We start from the raw sequence: 19,554 nt of genomic DNA on the forward strand, positions 1-19,554 counted from the left end.
CAATAAAGAAACATGTCACTCAGTGCAACACTGTGGTTCACTGATGAGTTTTTAGACAACAATGGATCTCTACAAAGGAATAATATATATATCAGGCTGTGATACACACACACACACACAGTACTTGTCAATAGGATCCATTCATTGTTGGTTTGGCTGTGCACATGGGATTTGTTCACTATAACAAAATATAGAATGTACTCATCCAATGAGTACTACAATCATTTTAGTAACATATCGCACTAAAAAAAGAATAGTGAATTAATACAAATTAGATCGTCATTACAATGTCTAGAGCTGAAACAGTTAGATGAAATGCTGCAACTTGTTTGATAATCATCTAAGACATTTCCTTGTTACAGCTCTCACATCTGTGATCTGAGATTTTGTTGCTCGTCTTTGTCTTATGTGATAAACTGAATCACTGCTGCACCGAACTATTATTTTTTGTGATAAAATCTGCTGGTTATTTTCTCAATTAATCAAATGGTCAATATTAGGGATGACTCAGAGGGCGCTGCACAGCGGCTGCCCACTGCTCCCTTGAGGGATAGGTTAAATGCAGGGAATACATGTCTTTATGTGACAATATAGTATACCATTTTCCTAGGTACCAGAGATCCATCATGTGGAAGAAAGCTACAAGTACATGGGTTTATTGTTTTTTTACTGTGGTGTAGAATTGGTATAGAGATTAGTGGAATTTTGCAGATATCGGTACTGACTACTAATATAGTATAGTATATACACAATGTCTTGAAATCAATCACAGTTGTCCAAGGCCCAAAACTATATTCAGGAAACAAAGAAAAGCTGAACAATTTTCATGTTTGAAACTGAAACCACATCGTTTTTTGGAACTTCTGCATTATAAATGAATGAAAAGATGAATCAAATTTCAAAACCCTTGCTGATTTCACAGCCTCTGCTTGCTGCAATAATCAATGTGAAATTGCATAAGGGGGGGGGGGGGATGTTGGTTTGATGCCAGAAGTAGAAACCACTGGTAAATTTAAGTGATTATAGATAATACTTGGAACATCTGTTCCCTTGCAGAACAGCTCATTGGCTATTTTATCAACCAGTGAAACCATCATCATTGGCACCACTACAATCAGATTGTACGTCTGTGGCAGGCTCTGTGCAGGGTATCCAGCCAGCCTGACTGAAGACTAAAAGCTTCATTAGTTTAGCACTCTACACACAAGAAATCATTCTCCATCATTTTAAAATACAACCTCAGGCCTTCGGAGGCAGAAAAAATTACTTTGAGAAAGAGTATATTCATACTAATAACTGATTACTAGTCTGCACAGAAGCCACTTTCATACATGAAATATGGGATGAAATGTTCCTGCGGTATTGGTGGATCTGGCTTGCTCGCACACCTGACGGCTTCCAGAGAAAGTCTGGAAGAAGAGAAAACAGATGCAGCTCTTCCTCTTGTTCTGTAGTGACGGATATTCATATTTTACATTATGGGCTTTGAGCTGCTGGATTAAGGAAGAAAGTTTTTCAATATCATCTTAAAAACTTTACAGACAGCTGCTGCTGGGCGAAATGTCTTTTCTCAAGACAGGACCGAGATATTTCAACCAAGGGACGCACATTAATGCCCGAGTCAGTTGCTGACACAGAAATATCACACTGTCTTCTTGATGCTGCAATTATCCAGCGCCAGTATAATTTATTGTAAGTAATTCAAACATGACACCTTTAGAGAAAATGCCTGCAGCTTTAATGTGGGAAAGTTTCTTCCATCACTGTCTCAGAATGTAGAAATCCAACACTAAAAACCACAGATTAGGCTGAAATAGGCTTGTGGTTGATAATCATCTACACCAAATACAAAGACAGCACACACACAAGACAGAACAATCATGTCTGAGCATGTAAGCACCACCATCCAGCAACCAGAGTTGAATCTCTGTGCAGTGAGGATTTTTATCCATCAGCTGTATTTAATAATTGCGTGCACACACACACCTGCAATCACATTAGTGCCAAAAAATCTGCACCAGCCAGCCCGCATCCTCTGCTCTCATTTCAGCAACTCCTGGAGTGCAAACACGCACACATTTCCATGTAGTAACAGTGCAGGACAACCGCATCCACTTCACTGCTGCCCAGTGATCAGCAGATGATCTGGACCGCGGATAGACAGCACACGGGGGCCCGAAAAACTCGCTGTTTGCGCTGAGAAAATGAGGCCTGGCGTTGTTTCCCAGCCGAAAATAGACCAACACCGAACATCTAAATCGCCGTGCGTGGTGTGCACAACTCCACACACACACACACACACACACACACACACGGGGGGGAAGAAACGCACTGATCCAGACACGGGCTGCTTTGCTGGCATGGAGATGGTTTTGTTTGCACCTACGTGTGCGCGTTTGTGACTGTGAAGGAATGCAACACACATGACACACACACACACACACACACTCCCGCTTTGCTTTGCTCTGTGGGGCTCTTTTCTCTTGCAAAAAAGCTCAGCCACCGCACACACGCATAAATTAACACAAATCCCCGTCGGGCCAAATTCTAAACACACACACGGGCAAATAAACGCAGGCAAGAAACACGCGCAGTCTGTTTGCTTTAAAGCTACAGCAACTAACCAGCGAAGCAGTCAGATATCAAGGATTTAGACTGAGGAAATGTAACGTTACGGTTCGGGTATCCGGAGGGGACAGCGGGTCGAGGAGCCTGAGTGGCCGCACACCTCGCCTGGTTCTCTGTGCACAACCACGACAAACACCGCTGTGAAGCAAGGGGCAGGTTGGGTTTAATGGCTACCGAATAAAACCCTTTCCCTGAATTTTCAGGGGGAAACGAACGTGTCCGTTTTCCCACGCATGGCCTCTATATTATATACACACATATAAGGTATATTTTAAACGTATTGCCTATTACGGCTTCACAAAATGCATCTGAAGGTGACATGCATTGGATATGCATTTTGGATTTTGTCGATATGAGTTAACAGCACACAAGAAGAGAGAGCATCTATTTCCCCGTGTCAACAATCACATTTTAATGCATCTTTGTCCAGTTTTAAAACATTCACAAGCCTATTTGTGTGTATTTTCTGCACTACAGGTGAAATAATGTGCGATTCCTTGCGGAGTGTACTATAAGGGGCATCTCTGCTCCAGCTCACCGCCTCTCGTCTTGCAGCCCTGAAAGCCTCACAGCCACTGTGTTGTCTGTGTGAACAGGTTTACTGCATTACGACCTGCACAATTACCATCACCATTCTTTTATCACCACTATAAACGCTCCCCAGCCCCCAGCACTCACTTCCGAAGCTGCTCCCGCATCGCCGGCCGATCAGAGCGCTCCGCGTCCGGTAGAAATTAACCGATTCCCGGGAAGAACCGAGGCGATATCCCGACCACCTCCGCGGTCCGACCAAGCGTCCTCCACCACAGGAGAGAAGCGTCCGGGAATGCCGTGTTGTACCCTACGTGTGTGTATGTTTGTGTCGGTGTGTGTGTGTGTGTTCCTCTGCAAGAAGCAGCGGTGGGTTGCAGAAGCTGACTGGCCAGCGAGACGCGAGCGTCAAATACAACCGGAACACAACAAACACCACTTCCGCTTCTTCCTTCAAAGTTACAGCGGGAGTGAGAAAGATGCTGATGGAAACTATACAAATGAAAATGAGATAAAGCTTTTCACAGAAATGCTCTATATAGAAGGAATAATTAAATCACAAACATTCACTCCATAACGAGATCAAACCTTACTCTTTGTGGGGCCCTTGCTAGAAAGGTCTGTTAGCTCCGGATCCAGGCCCAGCATTTCTGCCCGAGCCCAACAAGGCTGGACTTATACGCCCCTGGAGCCGGGTGTACCAGAGCCTAAATGGATCATCTATTCCGCTGGTCACCTTGGTCGTTGCCTTAATTTAACAAACAAAAAAAAAGATTTTTTCTAAATTAACTTAAAAAAGAAGTAGGCCAGACTTATATGGCTATAATGCCCTCGCAGAGCTCTTGGTGCGTTCCAGTTACCTTGGAAGTCGGAGGACTGAGCTGGGAATGATGTCACATGTTAACTGGCAGGGTTTAGACATTGTTAGGCCGGTTGATAAATAAAAAAACTAATTGTAGGCTACGGTATTTACTCAAACTAAACACTGTAGCAACACGTCCACAGACAGACGTCGGACAGCACTTTGTGTTTGAAAATTTCTATGAGTCACATGTACACAAAAGTGCTTATAAACAGTATAAGCTACAGCTTTCACTAACTGTTGATATTAAGAGCAGCCATCTTGGATCAAGTTGGCAATCCGGCTTAAGCTTGGTGTTCACTTTGAAATTTCCGACTTGCCATGTCAAACGGAACGCACCATCTAACTCAGGGTACTGGTAGCTTGTTCCTGTGCTGTGTTTGAAATTTTAAAATGTTGGAAAGGAGAGGGGAGAAATCTGAGGAAAGCGCTGCTTGAGTGAGGGTCACTACTACCGCAAATGCGTAGTTAAAGTCTAACCAGTGGGGAAAAAACGCATTTTGGGCCAAATCATGAAACTTTAAAGCAATATTTATCAGATATTAATGGTGATTCTATACGGTGCAGTTTTTGTGTCCCGGTGACCAGAGAAAGTGCAGTTATGACTCTCTCCCCATTCTTTTTGATAGGGCCTGGACATGTTAGCCCAAAATAACTGCCCGGAGGCGTTACCAAGATGGCTGCCAAGTGGCAGGAATTGCCTATAAGGACTTTGATAGGACGCAAATTTAATTTCTACATAAGATATGCTAAGAAAAAATCTATAGCAATACTGAACAACCCGACATAGCTCACGCCTTTATTTTGAAATTAAACTCAGTACATTTCCGGTCTAGTCCTGTCTGCTTCTAGGATACTTGACACAGCTCAGCAAGACCAGGCGGAGCTCAGGCTCCCTACTTCTGCCTCCCTTCCCCCCACCCCGCTGTTTCTGAAAGAAAAGGAGCCTAGACACCATCCTAGGAGGTTTTTCACCTCCCTGACAAGAGAGAGAGAGAGAGAGACTTTGCTTTTGAAGACACACAGATTCCCACATTCAAGGCCATGGAGGGAGAAAGAAATAGGAACAGAAAGAAAGAAAGAGGAACAGAAAGAAAGAAAGAAAGAAAGAAAAGGGAAAGGAGGCAGATAGGGATAGAGAAAAATGCACTTTTTGCTTTGACAAGGCACACAGGAGAGAAGAGAGGAGAGACAGGAAGAGGAGGAGGGGGGTCTCTTTGCTTTGGGAATCAATGTTCAAGGCTTGAGAAATGTAGGCTATGTTGCACCAGCAAAGAGAGAAGAACAGCCTGTAATTTATGGACAAGTCTCAACTGTTATTTTATCCCACCACAACAATATGTCTTTATACCTGAGTGTGTGGGTGTGTGTGTATGTGTAGCAGAGAGACAATGAGAGACTGAGACGGAGGAAGAGGACGAAGAGGGATGTATTCAACACATCAAACAATCCCTGATTACTGATTTAAGCTCTTGGACGCTGTTTTGCAGCTGACTGCGTTTGTGTAGGAGGTTATGGAACACAAAATCCTGGACCCTGTACAAAGGCATTCTCTACGGGCCGCTCCCTGCATCCACAGCTATTCATTCCAGTATCTTTGTGCCCCCCCAACTGTGGGGGAGCTTGCTTGCAGCGAAGGAAATCAAACACACCCTCATAGGACGGGGATGGCTTACATGGGGTAACAAGTTGGATGTTGCAGGTTTGAAGTGATCGTGCACGAGAAGCAGTTGTTCGGCCATATGTTGTCGCACTGTGCCCCGAATGTGCATAAGAGTGTGTTTGTATGCATGAGACACAGCGTGGGTGCATTGTGAAGTGTGTGTGTAGGCTCCAGCCCGGGTGCGTGTGTTGTGTGTCTGCACACTTGCTGCTGCAGCGTGTGAAGTCTACAATGTGTGCGAGGACGCTATAGGGACAAAAGTATGCGGACACAGGACACAGTCAACACTGCATACTTTTTGGGCTTTTTTTCCCCATGGTCAGGGCCCCTTAGTGCCGATGAAGCATACAAAGAGGATAGTATGGCCCCAACTTTTGCCCCTTTTCCACCGCATGGTACTAGCTCATCTCACCTTTTTTGGTTTTCCATTGGGGAAAAGTTGTACCTGTACCTGCTACCTGGTACTAAGCGGGTTCTAAGCGAGCTGAGGCGATACTAAAATGTGACGTGAAAACACTGCAGACTGCTGATTGGTCAGAGAGAATCGTCACTATTCACTGCATTCATCATTGCTGCACCAGACAGAGGCCAGAAAGTTTTATATTTTACAATTTTCATACGTTATTTCGTCACTAAATCCACTTCTGAGAAGTTTTGAGGTGAGAAATCAACTGTGTAGATTTCCAATATTGACAGTTTTACGAAAAGTGAGGGCGGAGCAAAAATGTGCTTGGAACGTTTTCGGAGTTGAGGAGCTCCGCAAGTGGCGACGGGGGAAGCTCACGCCAACCCGTGGGAGTGGCTCGCGAGGCCCTCTGGTCCCACAGTCACACAGACCGCTGCAGCCAACGCAGCAGACGACTCCAGCAACAACAGCAGAGGAAAACACACCGCTGTAAGATTTTTATTCCGCTTATCTGTCTTTACATTCTGAGCAATGTTGAATCTTAAATCAAGTGATAGCTAGTCTGTGTGTGTGTTGCATTGAACATTACGTCGCGTCAGTCGTGTGTGGCGTTGCTATGACGACCAGCTACATTGAGGGGTACTATCTCTGGAAATGCAATGGAAAACGGAACACAGCGGGCCAAAACCGAGTCGAGTAGTTGAGTCGAGGCGAGTTGAGCTGGTACCGGTAATGGAAAAGTGGCTTTTGAGGCAACAGTTTGGAGATGATTGATTTTCCCTCTTCGTTGCTGGAAAACTTGACTTGAGGCCTGACCTCAACACCTTTGGGGTGAACTGGAACACTGACTACAAGCCAGGCCTTACCACCCAACATCAATGGCCAACCTTATCAATGCTCGTGTAGCTGAAAGAAGTATTCAGATCTTCTACTAAGTCTTTCACTTCCATGAAGCCTGGGGACTCATGCGAAACACGTAAAAATAAATGAATGGTGGACTAAATGAAAGCAGGACTCTTCTCACATGGGTACTGACAGTGGCCGGTCCTCTGGAGGTGGAGTAGACTTTAGCTGACTCTTTGTTGAAGAGATCAAAGTGAGCATAAAGGGTGCTTAGCTCATCTGGTAATGTGGCCTTCCTTCTGCTTTTTTAGCCTGTGATGTTTTTGATCGCCTGCCACATAACTTTGTTAGTGTTGAGGTCTCTCTTCAGTCTCCGCTTCTCGTCCTTGATGCCAGCTTCAAGTCTCGCTCTGGCGGCGTTGTATGCTTCCTTGTCACTTTACTTAAGAGCCCTCACCTTTACACTGATCCTGGCGTTGTGGATGGGGAATGACTTTACTGTCTTAGTGATCACCCCATCGTCAACGCATTTGCTGATGTATGATGTCACTGGTGCTGTATAATCCTCAAGGCGGTTCTCCTGGGCGTGCCCAGTCCTGTAGAGCAGCTGTAGCCTCATCTGTCCACACTACGACAGTTTCTTTCTGATGGTTTGACCCTTTTAATTAGCTGGGAGGTAAGTTTGTAGGACCTTTTAAGTTTGACTTTCGCAAGGCTATTTTAAACAATTTCTGATATTTCATTGACCGTACAATGATTGATTAACAATATGATTGTTAGATTAATCTACAATGAAAACAATCATTGGTTGCAGCCCTAGACCCGAAGACCATATATTCATAATCTATAAAGACAGTAGCAACCATGGCTGCAGTGGAGCATTTCCCTTTGAAATGTAGTGGAGTAGAAGTATAAAATTACTGAAGTAAATTTGCACTTTGTACTTAAATTCCAAAGAGCAGTGAAGGCTGTCATTACACCAGCAATTACATACTACAGAGTGTAATGTTTGAGTGTCCACATACCTTTGGCCACATACAGCTTTTGTGTTAATATGCATGTGTGTCATACAGATCCAGTGTGTGTATATATTGTGTGTATGTGAGTGTGTGTGTGTGCATGCAGCATACAGTGAAGGCTGTTTGTGTGTGTGTGTAGACATGTAGTGTGTGTGTGTGGTCGTCTGGCACTCACAGGGTCTCGGTCATCTGGTCAGGTCCAGCTTTCTCTCTGCATGTGGAGAGGAGAATCTGTCACTTCTGTTTCCCTCCCTCCCTCCCTCCCTCCCTCCCTCCTTCCTCCTCTTTCTTTCTCAGTTGAATGTGTTTTCTCGCACTTGCAGTTAATTCCACGTCAAGTGAAGTGTTAAGTAAAAACTCTTACTCGCTACTTGAACAACAAGACAGTTACGTGCAATCTCGCTCACTCAGTCATTAAGTATTAACTCAAACACACCAAACTGCTAGTTGCTGATTACCAAAGCCGTGCGAGCTCTCTGTCGGTGGAAGAAACAGGATGTGAGGTTGACCAATCACAAGTGAATAGCTAAGAATATGTAACTTTTGCTGTACTTTTTGGATCAAGGACCATTCACATGGAAAAAGTGTAATAATGCTGATTGAGGATTGGTGACGTATCCAACGACTAACATACTAGCAACCTGGGAACATGCTAGCATTGTATTGTGTATTGAATTGAGTAAGGATGTGTTTTATTGCTAATTCGGGCTGGGCAATAAAAAAAAAAAAAATATCGCAATTTAATTTGACTAAATAACATAATTATTATTCACATTTCCTTTTGATTTAATTCATTTGAATCACGAACGAATTCACACTTAAATAATAAGATATTTATTTTATTGAGAAAAAAGGAACTGAAAGAACATTTTACTTAATTTTACTCACGCATATATGTTGAAAAAATGTTTTGAATGTTCTACCTCAGATTTATGTTTGGCATCAAGGGTTTGTCAAGTTCTGACCATTAAGAACAGTTTAAAACCACATTTAGGGCAAAAATCAGCCTTTAAACTTAAAGGAAATAATGATTTATGATAATTATCAATATCGAATGATATAAAAAAACATTTCCTGAGAACATTTTTGGTCATATTGCTCAACCATATTGCTAACGATTTAAACATTCCATTTGTAAGAGGAGGGAAGTGTTATTTCTTCTTTCAGCTACTGTCCATGGTCTAGCTTTATTTATTTTCTCTACATTGTATGACACTGTGTATCTGTTTGCTCTAACACATAAACATGATGCTTACATTTTGATTTATCCCCTAGAATTTAAAATTAAGTTCTGAAGCAACATGAGTTTGTAAAGTCGGAGCCACTGCCATATCTGGGAGGACTGAAGAGGTTATAGCCTCTCTAGATTTATCATAGCATTCCTTAAACTAGCTCAAAAAAACAAATAAGAATGTATCCAAGCACGTGGGTGCACAATTTTAAAAGTTTCCCGAATGATTATCCCTCATGTTTAATGTTTTTAAGTGAATTCCTTTGCTGTACCAACTCACCAACGGTTAGACGGCTGCTTGTGCACCCTGCAGCGCTGAGGCAGAAGTTGTAAGACTGCGCTGACTACTGTGCTAATACACCCCACCTCCAAGACTTCTGCTATCTGCTGATGAGTAGTAAACAGTCTCCCAGCATTCACCAGAGCACCGCAGCGCGAGCGGGGACTCACCTGCTCGACAAGCATGTTTCCAGACATAATGAAGTAAATAATCTCTAAATGTTTGGACCTCTTTAAGCAACAACAGCAAAACACTTGTTATGTTATATAGGCTTTAATATAAGTTTTAACACATTTCTTAGTGCCTTGTTGAGATGATCATGTTAATGTCAGCAGTTGGGAAAAGCTGTACTAAGGAGACCAATTTTTAGCTAATGCAGGATCTGTATATTACCTGAGACGACGACTTCAGTTCCTTACATTGTGCTGACCATGATGAATTACTTAAATTTTAACACCTATAACATAAAAACCAAGGGGACCAGGAGGTCAGCACATCTGAAGTCGAGCTACCAACTTGTAGAAAAACAAGCGTATTCATTCTGGAAGCAAATGATAAAATACGGCTGTATAACCACCACAAATGTTTTCCTGTCATCAACTGAATGTAAAGTTTCCCTGCTGACGTGCCGAGATTCACTCACGGTTCTGGCTCTCAAAAACTGTCCCATCATCATCATCATCACGTTGGGAATGTATGGATGGATAGATGGATGGGTGGATGGGTGGACCGGCAGATTGGTAAAATGTCAACGAATAAAGGATTAAATGTGCTAAATATGCAAGAACAAACCATTAGCGGAGTTCTTAATAGCAAAGACACAAAGACTAAATGGCTAAACAAGACATTTGGCAGACATGTGCCACACCGTACCAGCGAGCTCAAACGACGGCTGTGCAATTAATCAAATTTTAAATCACGATTTTGATTTTGGCTTCCAACGAAACAATTATTGTGTTTTGCAACTCGTTTTGTCTTATGTGTTAAATCCAGCGCACCCTTTTCTTTAAGGTGCCTCTTGAGTTAAGTTACATCTCACTCCAGCTTTAAACCCATATACATTTTACAGACAACCTTTGACACAAGTTTCCCCAACTGCTCATACAGGCTGCTAAATGAAAACTTGTCACCCAACTCTTCTCCAGTAAGCTTTGTTAACCAAATGTTTTCTGCAATCTTGTCCTAATCAGGGTGGTGTCGTGCAACGTATAGTTCACTGTAGATACTACATAATGATCACCTTCTTAGTAAGTACAATATTTACTATATCTACTGGTTGCAGAAATGTACAAGAGAAATAAAAACGATGCACAAAACATAACATTACAACCAACATTTTAACATTATTTGGCAAGTACAATCTTTCATTTTACCATGTTGAGTTCTATGTTCCACTATTCTTTGTTGCTGAGTTATTTTCCTACGTGTCGTTTTCACATGCATATGTTAAGAGATGAATGACATGACTTTTTTGAGAAGCTGAGCACAACATATTACAGTACTACACAGTGAGTTTTGGGTATCTATAAATATGAAGAGATGGAACAGAAGATATACTGTGTTTTGAAAAATATGTTTGAGAAATTCGCTGCTTTGTGTTTAAAAAAAAGGAGACTCAACCTTTTTTCCGGACTGATCAGTTTAAGATAAAAGATTGTTTTTGCCTGAGAAAATGTTGTAATATTGGATGTTTTGTATTCATGACATTTTATTTTCTTGTTACCACAAGTTAAAAAAATTGTCATCAAATGCCACTAAAATAAAGATTATAATCTGAAAACCATCACAATTTACATACGTGACATGTGTTTTGGAGTTTTATTAAGTACAATGCAAGAAATCATGGATTGCAAGTTTGATGATTTATAGCCATTAGTTAACAAGTTGTTAAATACTTAAATAGCACCTTTACATCCTGACTGTTAGGGTCAGACAGAAGTGGGACATGTTTGTATCATAACCTGTGTCTGACTAGTGTTTTCACACTTCATGACTTCCACATTCACTTAGTCTAACCTCATCTGCCAAATGTAATCAACCCAATTATAGTTCACGTCATTCACAGTCAGTGTCACCACATCCAGTGTATACAGTAAATCGAGTCACATGACACAACTGAGGCAAACGCTTTTGGTGAATAAAGAGAAGTGCACTGGAGAAGAGTTGTGAGATGTGTTTTGATTTTGATCACCACCGTCACGATGTAGGTGTAGAACCCCTTGTCTGAATGCTCAGGCTCCAACAGCTTAAACCTATGTTGAGTCCTGTCGATCACTATTTTTAATGTAACAGTTTGCATGGTGGTGGAGAAATCCTGACTGCTGGCGGTGACATTAGTTTATTGAGGCAACTGATGTTAGAAGTCAACTGATCAAGAAACATTTCAAGCAAGTTCTACACTTTCAGGCTTTTCAAGTGCAACATGGCTTTTAAATGTTAACTTTAGTGCAAATGCAAAGTACACTCCACTTTGTTAAAAGGTTAGTACACTCGAATTACAAATTTGTACATTTAACTAGACCATTGTGTGAAGTATCTGTCGGCCTCACTAGAACTAAATAAACCTGTCAGGTCATTTGTGTGTAGTCTCGTGAAACTGTAGTGTAAATAGCAGTGAAGAGATCTGCCGGGCCGCAACTCAGAGGTCAGTACTTACTTTATGTAGTAGGGCACGTTGTTTGGGGAGATGCCCTGCTCGAAGGGGCTCTCTACAGATCCTGCTGAGACAGAGCAACAAGGGTATTAACAACTTCTCAAACCGTCTGCAGGCTGTTCAACTTTTCACACACACATTTATCTACAGGTCTAACAAAAGCATGCCCGTCCGGGAAATGTGTATGCAGCGAAACATCACATGTAATGAAACATTTTCTTCAAAGTAATATACATGATAATGAAAAACAGCAGAAAAACAAGAAATATTGCTAATTATCTCATTTATTATGCCCACAAGAGTTGGCACGCTAACTATTAAAGCAGACTGTGCTTTCTGGGAATTGTCAGCACTGTTGGAATGCGTCTCTGACCAATCAGATGGCTTGGCGGAAACTACCCGCTGTATAGGCATTATTGTGCCCCACGGGTAAAATTTGCTGCAGTTAAAAACAGAACGATGCATTGTGGGACAACTGCCAGGACACATGCAGCGTGTATCAACAGCAGCAGCAGCAGTAAGATATGAAAAACGTGCACATTCTGACTCTTCCATCATTATCACTGCCATCTTTATTACAACCCCATTATTATGTGTATCTGTCCTGCTGCATCTAACACAGCTCCATTATCAAGCTGGATGGAACATTTATATACGAACAAATTAACACTGAATTGGGTCTCATCCCCAAAGACTTCATTTTACCTACAAGGGATGTTTCAATCTATGTTTTTTTCCCCCTTGATATCATGATATTTTATGGTCCTATTTGCTGTTCTGCCATCTCACAGAATATGTTATTGCCATTTAACCACTCATTTGTATCTGGGGTGTCAATTTCACTTTTTGTTTTCTTAGTTTTTTCATACAAGCCCCATGTGCTTCTTCAATTTTAATGACTGCCGTGAGCCCATGAGTGATCTTTTGTTATCTGTGGTCTTTTAATTACTCTGCAAATGAGCTGTAATGAAACTAAACAGAATTGATGAGAAAAAGCAGCTAGCGCTTTGATGAGTGGCTCCAGGTGGATAACCTTAAATGACAAAAACCCTTATAGTCTTTAGACACTTTTATACATCATTAATCTGCCATGTTTAATGTACTGCGAGAGTTGTGTCCTTTGTTACTTTCCTTTTAAAGTACAACACCGCTGTCCTACTTTTTACATGCAGCTGTAATTTATGACTAGAGAACATAATAGTGATAATATAACTAAGTGCAAGAAAATCATTGAGAGTTGTTGCTTGTGGCTGCTTTGCTTTTTGTTCTGCATTCTTGTCTATTAAAGCTGCTGTTACATGATAAAGTTAGATCTCTGCTTTTTCAAAAACTGATGGTTGCCTGTATGATTTGTGTAAATTAATAGTTAAAATGAAATTTTAACTATATTATAATTGTTGGTAATAAAAGCATCTAACTGTGACCACCAATTGACCCTTCTCCAAGCCCCCTAACTCAGCACACAGTTTAACATGTTAACAGTTTTAAACAATTTGCCCTTGGTTTCACACAGAGGAAGACAAAAACTGACTTCTCATTTCTAGCCTGAAACTGCCAATTGTGTTGGATAACACATTGCTGCATATCCCTTTTTTCTTTTACTTGACTGTGGTAGAGAACTGTAGCTACTGGACTTCAATACTGGTCTTACTAACTTAACTGGGCCATTCCCACTAACTCCTTGCCATATGGCTATGTTATGTTGCCCGGTGCTTCATGTCCTTTTCTGTATCATGTTCGTCTGTTGTACCTTGCCTGTTTAACATCTGTGGCTAGCAGATTTTATCAGGTCTAGCAAGCTAATTTATGTTAGCTCCATGATTTAGCTAAAAACTCTTGGTCAAGACCCCTGGCTATGCCCCGGTGCCGCTTTAATGTCGGCATTATTGGACGTGTAGGGATCTGTGGTCAATTTAGCAATAATAAATATGCAACGTCCGGTTAGACTATAAAAATAAAACTAGTGGTTAATGTTGTGAAATGTCGCCATTTGTTTAGGTTTAGGCACAAAAAGTGTTTGGTTAGGTTTGAGAAAAGATCATGCTTTGGGTTAAAATAACAAAATTACGTGACTTAACGAACATCACTTGCGTAACTTGTGCAACTTACATTATCCTGGGTGAAAGTCCAGTGTCTGGCCCACCCATCCACCTCCTTACTCTAGACCTTTGTGTTAAATGTCCTACACCTACCATTAGCGTTAAATGAACGATGCTACAGGGCTTCCCCCACGGGTTGAGCTATGAAGGGGCTCCTCAGTGCGTTACAAACTGACACCAATGGGTCTTGACCATTTGTCCATATGCGACGACTTGAGAGTGAGAACGGGTTGAGCTCACGATTGTAAAAATGGTCTTAAATATGCATGAAGGCTACGTAACAGGTAAACAAGCATGCTAAAACACAAAAAATAAAGGTCATAGTGATGGAAATAAAGAAGGAGCATTGTTCTTGTATAGGTGGTAGGTAGTTAGCCCTAGTTTGATAAGGACAATGTAGGAAAGCTACTGTATTTAATAATACAACCCAGTTTTAACACTCACTATAGGAAAAACATACTTGGACCTCCATCACAAAGGTTAGATTTTTCAGGTTAGACTTTTCTTTCTCACTCACACATGACTGAGTGCCACTGAGTGAGACGCTGTCAGGAGGTGAGCGCCTCGTTTTGTCTAACACATTTTGTCTTATCTCTTCCACACACACACAACCTCTTGAGTCTTTTGTCCGTTGTCAACAGTCTGAGCAGGTAGGCATGTGTGCACATTCGTGTAGTGTGTGTTTTAACTCACCATGCAGAAGGCCAAAGTCCCTGTGAGCCTCTGTAAGTTGCTTTAGATGTTCGTTGATGGAGATCTGATGGAGAAAGATGGAAAGACACACATTTAGAGAGAATAGATAGACAATACAAGGATTTCTCGCCAAATTCACTGTGTTGTCATGTGTTAGCAGTAACTACAGAAGCAGTGAGGTTGAAGTCTTTGGGCAGGATAACTGATAGAAAAGTTGTAATGCCTTCATTTATTGCTTTTTTAGGTCGTTTATCAAAATGTGCTCACAGATTGCTTGCCCATTTTATCTAGTTAGTTTGGTATTGTCTTTATTTAAGATTTTTAACATCCATACTTGTATGTATCTCTGTTTCACAAGGCACTTATTTATATTGAAATCAATATAAAAAAAATGAATCTACAATTTAATAGTACAATCTAATATAGCTTTAACCTCACCAAATTACCTTAATTCCACAAGAGTCAAAGGCTGAGATGGAAGTTAGTGAGCTATAGCCGAGGTAAGTCTGCTACCCTTAGCAGGAGGATGACTGTTTTTAGCCACTGCCTCATGTGGAAATACCAAAACTAATTACCAAGAGGTCAATTTATCAAAATAGAGACTTTTAAATTATACATAAGAGCTAGGAAGAATAGCCGTGGCTATCTTACTAGCTACCTTTTGCTTTTCTGCTTTAATATCTGTCTAACGGGCTGTTTCTCTGTGGCACGTGCAGTTAAGCGCAAGTGTGAGTTCAACGGCCCAGAGATTACCAAACCAAAGTGAAGTTACTGCAGCCTTGGTGGCCAAGAAAAGCCAGAATTACACACCCAGAATGCAGTTACATGACTGTGGATTGATGACTGTACTATAAAATTAAATACAGGTTATGGCGAAAAATCCCTGTTTTCTGGGAAGAAATAAGAAATATAAATCCTGTAATCAGTAATGACAAGGCCACGAGAAAACCTTCAGCCCTAATGCTTCCTCAAAGTAATGGACCGCTTTTTAATGCGATGATTGGGACACACTGGGAGGTGGTTTGTGTGTGTCAGTGTGAACTTCGGCACACGACATGCTGTTGCAAAGAAAGAGCAGTGAGTAGAAGTACAAGGCTGGTCAGATGGAGGGAAAGGAAGGGGAGGGAAGGAGGCACAAAGACAAGCATGGAAGAGATAATTGAATTTGAAGTGGAGGAATTAGAGAGGATGCAGTCTCCTGTGAGTCTCCTTCAGCTCTGAATGAGCTGTCGATCTAGATGGAGTTGAGATAATTGTGGTAAATCAGCACAGCTCTGTAGGTACACACAGGGAGGTGGGCCTAACCCAGCGGGGTACACACACTTGTCTCCTGGCTCACAGATTCCCATCTAAACTGCAAACTCTTAAGCTTGTCAATGATCCAAATCTAAACACCTGTTTTGTAAGCTTTTTTTGTTGGCACTGATTTTACAACATCAAAATGCTCATGTAAACTCTAGTATCACTGCATCACTGGCATGAAACTCTGATAAATGGTTCAACTTTATCTGAAGTACTGAACGCTAGAAAGGATTCTTTGTCAAAACGTAAGATAGATTAAAAACCAAAGGTCAAACAGAAAACAAAATAGCTTTTTTGTAGCACCAGAATTCAAGGAGAGTGATCTTTGCAAACCTGTGATCACACAGGTATGAAGGAGAATATGTGATGTACACATAATAAAAATTATGTTGAACATTTTCCATAAGCAGACATGACGGAGCTGATTTTTGTTGTAGGAGAAGCCAAGTAAACTCAAATACATAAAACTCAGCAGGGAGAGAAGGTGTTCAATTAATTGCAAGGTTGGATCCCTGGCTCCTACCTGTCTACATGTCCTTGAGCAAGACACTGAACTCTAATCGTTAATTTTTTGGCCAGTGCCTTGACTGTACCTCGCTCGATGGTATTTGTGTGTATATATGGGTTAAAAACCAGGGGATTCAGAGTGAAAAGTGTTTACCTACTGGTGAGAAATAAAATACAATCCAGGAAGTTCAGTTTGAGAAACAGATTAATACATTTAAAGGCTTATCGGACAACTAAACACCACAAACAACAGTTTGTAATACTCGAGATTTTCAAACTCTGGAAAGTTTGCAACTATTTAATCTTGAATGAGATATGTTAATGTCTATTTCATCACACAAAATATACATTAGGGTCTATTTTGATCAGCTGTAGTAAATTAAAGGTAGGTAGATTCTAATCCAGTACTCGTCGTTTTGGCAAATTCAGCCAATATCTCGTCTGAGTCCACTAGCTGTCCGTTTTGTGGACCCCACCCCGCCACACAACCCTATTCCAGCTGTTCCAGCCATGATTTGTGTGCCAGGTAACGTTAAATGCCCACGGACATTCAGCTTCCTTTCTAGTTCACCAAGACATGCTGTTGTGGTGATGTTAGCTACAGCAGCTGGAGAGCTGTGAGTATCGCTTTAAGGAACCGGTGTACCGGTGTAACTTAGCTATCGTTAGCTACATTACTTGCTTTGTAGTCCGCTCTATAGCATGGTATCTGTCACGGTGTTGGATTTCTCCAGAATCACATAGCCCATTTTTGATAATCCAGTCTCCAAATAACTACAAGAAATCATAGCCACAAGAACTGACGGGAACAGAACACAAGAACTGCCAATAATAAAAATACCTCCTTGGAAGATGGCATTTAGTTTATACGTCAGATTGCTCCAAATCACTTCTAAACAGTTGCTCAGTGAGACTGATTAAAGCCTACGTTCATTATTTATTAGTCAAATGTATCTCTTACCACCATAAATCACAAAATTCCTCTATAAGCTATAAAATGTTGCAGCATAAGCAAGGATGAATACTTTACAGCAATGTCGTGGGCACTTTCTCAAAATCTGGTGCTTCCATTAAGTCTTTCTAATCTGATGTTTAATACACATAAAACGCCAGTTGATGCTCGCAGGCAATGACTACAGTTCGGTACCAACACTTGCCAGTTAGCTGCACCCTGAACGTCCCATGAGGAGCCGCTGTATGACTATAAGCACTGATGCTTCCTGACACAGTGTTCAATGATCTAATGTTCCCAGGCAACACATGCTGCTCTGGCCGGCATGCAGAGCTTTGGCAGACACTGATTAGCAGATTTTTTGTTCTAGGAAGTGAAAAAGTGAATCATCAAGCTTAAAGGCGCCTCAGCTTTATTTGATTGACGTCTTGAAGCCAAGGGACTGAGATTGGTTATTATCCAGTCTGAGTGGACAGATTGGCTGATTAACCATCCAACCATTCAACCATAACCCGAATGAGAAGGCTGCGTGTGTGTGTGTGTGTGTGTGTGTGTGTATGATTTATGGTATGAGATGAAGAGCAGATGAAGATATGACAGCGATGACCAGTCCTTTTTTTGGGGGGCTTAGACGTGACATGAAACCAAACGGTGAAATTACCTTCGAGTCCACCTCACCCAATCCATTTCTGCCTGAGTTGCTTTTCCCTGTATCCATGGTAACCTAATCAGAATTGTACAAACGAGAGGAGTGGTATTGTTGAGGAGGAATTTGGCGCATTTACTCAGAGTGCACTGTGTCTCCGTGCCGGCCAATCAGCTTCGACCTTTTAGGCACAAAAGAACACTGTGAAACGACTAAAGAGACCTGAATGTGCAGGTAACACACACACACACACACACACACACACACGTACAAACACAAGCACTCACCTAAAATGTAAGCCACATCAACTTAAGCAGAAAACATGAAAGCACAGACACACATGGGACGCAGACTTTATCAGCCAGTGCTTGCACACACACGTACCACACACAGATTTCTTATCCACCACCCTGCCATTAAAAGTGATGCCAAAAATTCCTGGGCAAACATACTGCTCCCAGTGAACCACCTGCAATGGAAAATAACTTTTCAAAAACTGGCAGTTAAATCCTCTTTTCTGTCCAAATGAAAAACTTAATTCTCTTCTTACCCGTTTAGATCAGCTCATGCATATCAGGGAAAACAGAAAGACTAATCCCTTCCTAAGTGAAAATGTGACACGTATCACGTAGTCTCTGACCAAGGCCTGTGTTTATCAAGCTGCTAAAAGTGAAATTCCTTTTACTCCCACTTGCAAACTTAAAATTAAACAGAGCTCTAGAGGTCATTTATGGCCCGGTCATACCAGTGCCATAGCATTAATTTTGCTCTTACCCATTTTGCGTCAAGTCCCGTCTGACTATGCTGTGATTAGCTAGAACTCGTTACTTGTGGTTGAAAACAAGCTGTGCCCCTAGGATGATGAGATCCTAGTGGCCCCCTCGCCTATAACACAAATACTTCTGAGGGGCATTCGTTGATGGTGCATTCACGTGCTCCTCAGATGGTTCCGTTTCCCGAGTTGTGAAGTTGTTCTTCCGACTTCAGTGTGTGTTCACGTGCTTTTAAATCAGACTGTGGAAACAACATGGACGCTACTACAAAGATGTGTTGGAAACAACCAATAGAATCCAGCTTGTACTTCAAATACTACTAATAAATAACTTTTGTAATTAATCTAGGTCACTCTACATGGACAGCAAACCTGATACCATATTACAAATGACATGTTAGCAATACTATGACATTTGCAATGTGATTTTGCACTATTAATCAAAAGTTTCTTACCATAAGCCATGT

At 41.5% G+C, this 19,554-nt stretch overlaps 1 protein-coding gene across 15 annotated transcripts in view; it reads right to left on the reverse strand.

Moving 5' to 3' along the window:
• The window catches only part of dmd (dystrophin), a 343,068-nt gene that overhangs the window by 38,816 nt on the left and 284,698 nt on the right, over nucleotides 1-19,554 (reverse strand). For 5 of the 15 annotated variants that reach the window (XM_038716227.1, XM_038716202.1, XM_038716184.1 and 2 more), the window contains exons 64-66: nucleotides 14,909-14,972; nucleotides 12,120-12,183; nucleotides 8,128-8,163 (exon numbers count right to left, since the gene is read on the reverse strand). In XM_038716227.1, coding sequence (XP_038572155.1) covers nucleotides 8,128-8,163; nucleotides 12,120-12,183; nucleotides 14,909-14,972 — 164 coding nt within the window. Of the gene's footprint in view, nucleotides 1-3,306; nucleotides 3,536-8,127; nucleotides 8,164-12,119; nucleotides 12,184-14,908; nucleotides 14,973-18,330; nucleotides 18,394-18,699; nucleotides 18,773-19,554 lie in introns of those variants that run through there. The other 10 variants (XM_038716250.1, XM_038716219.1, XM_038716266.1 and 7 more) reach the window with 9 other exon arrangements.

The sequence above is a fragment of the Micropterus salmoides genome, unplaced genomic scaffold (assembly GCF_014851395.1).
Source record: "Micropterus salmoides isolate LMB-PRFRI ecotype aquatic unplaced genomic scaffold, ASM1485139v1 Ms_hic_scaffold_1, whole genome shotgun sequence".
NCBI classification, from domain to species: Eukaryota; Metazoa; Chordata; class Actinopteri; order Centrarchiformes; family Centrarchidae; genus Micropterus; species Micropterus salmoides.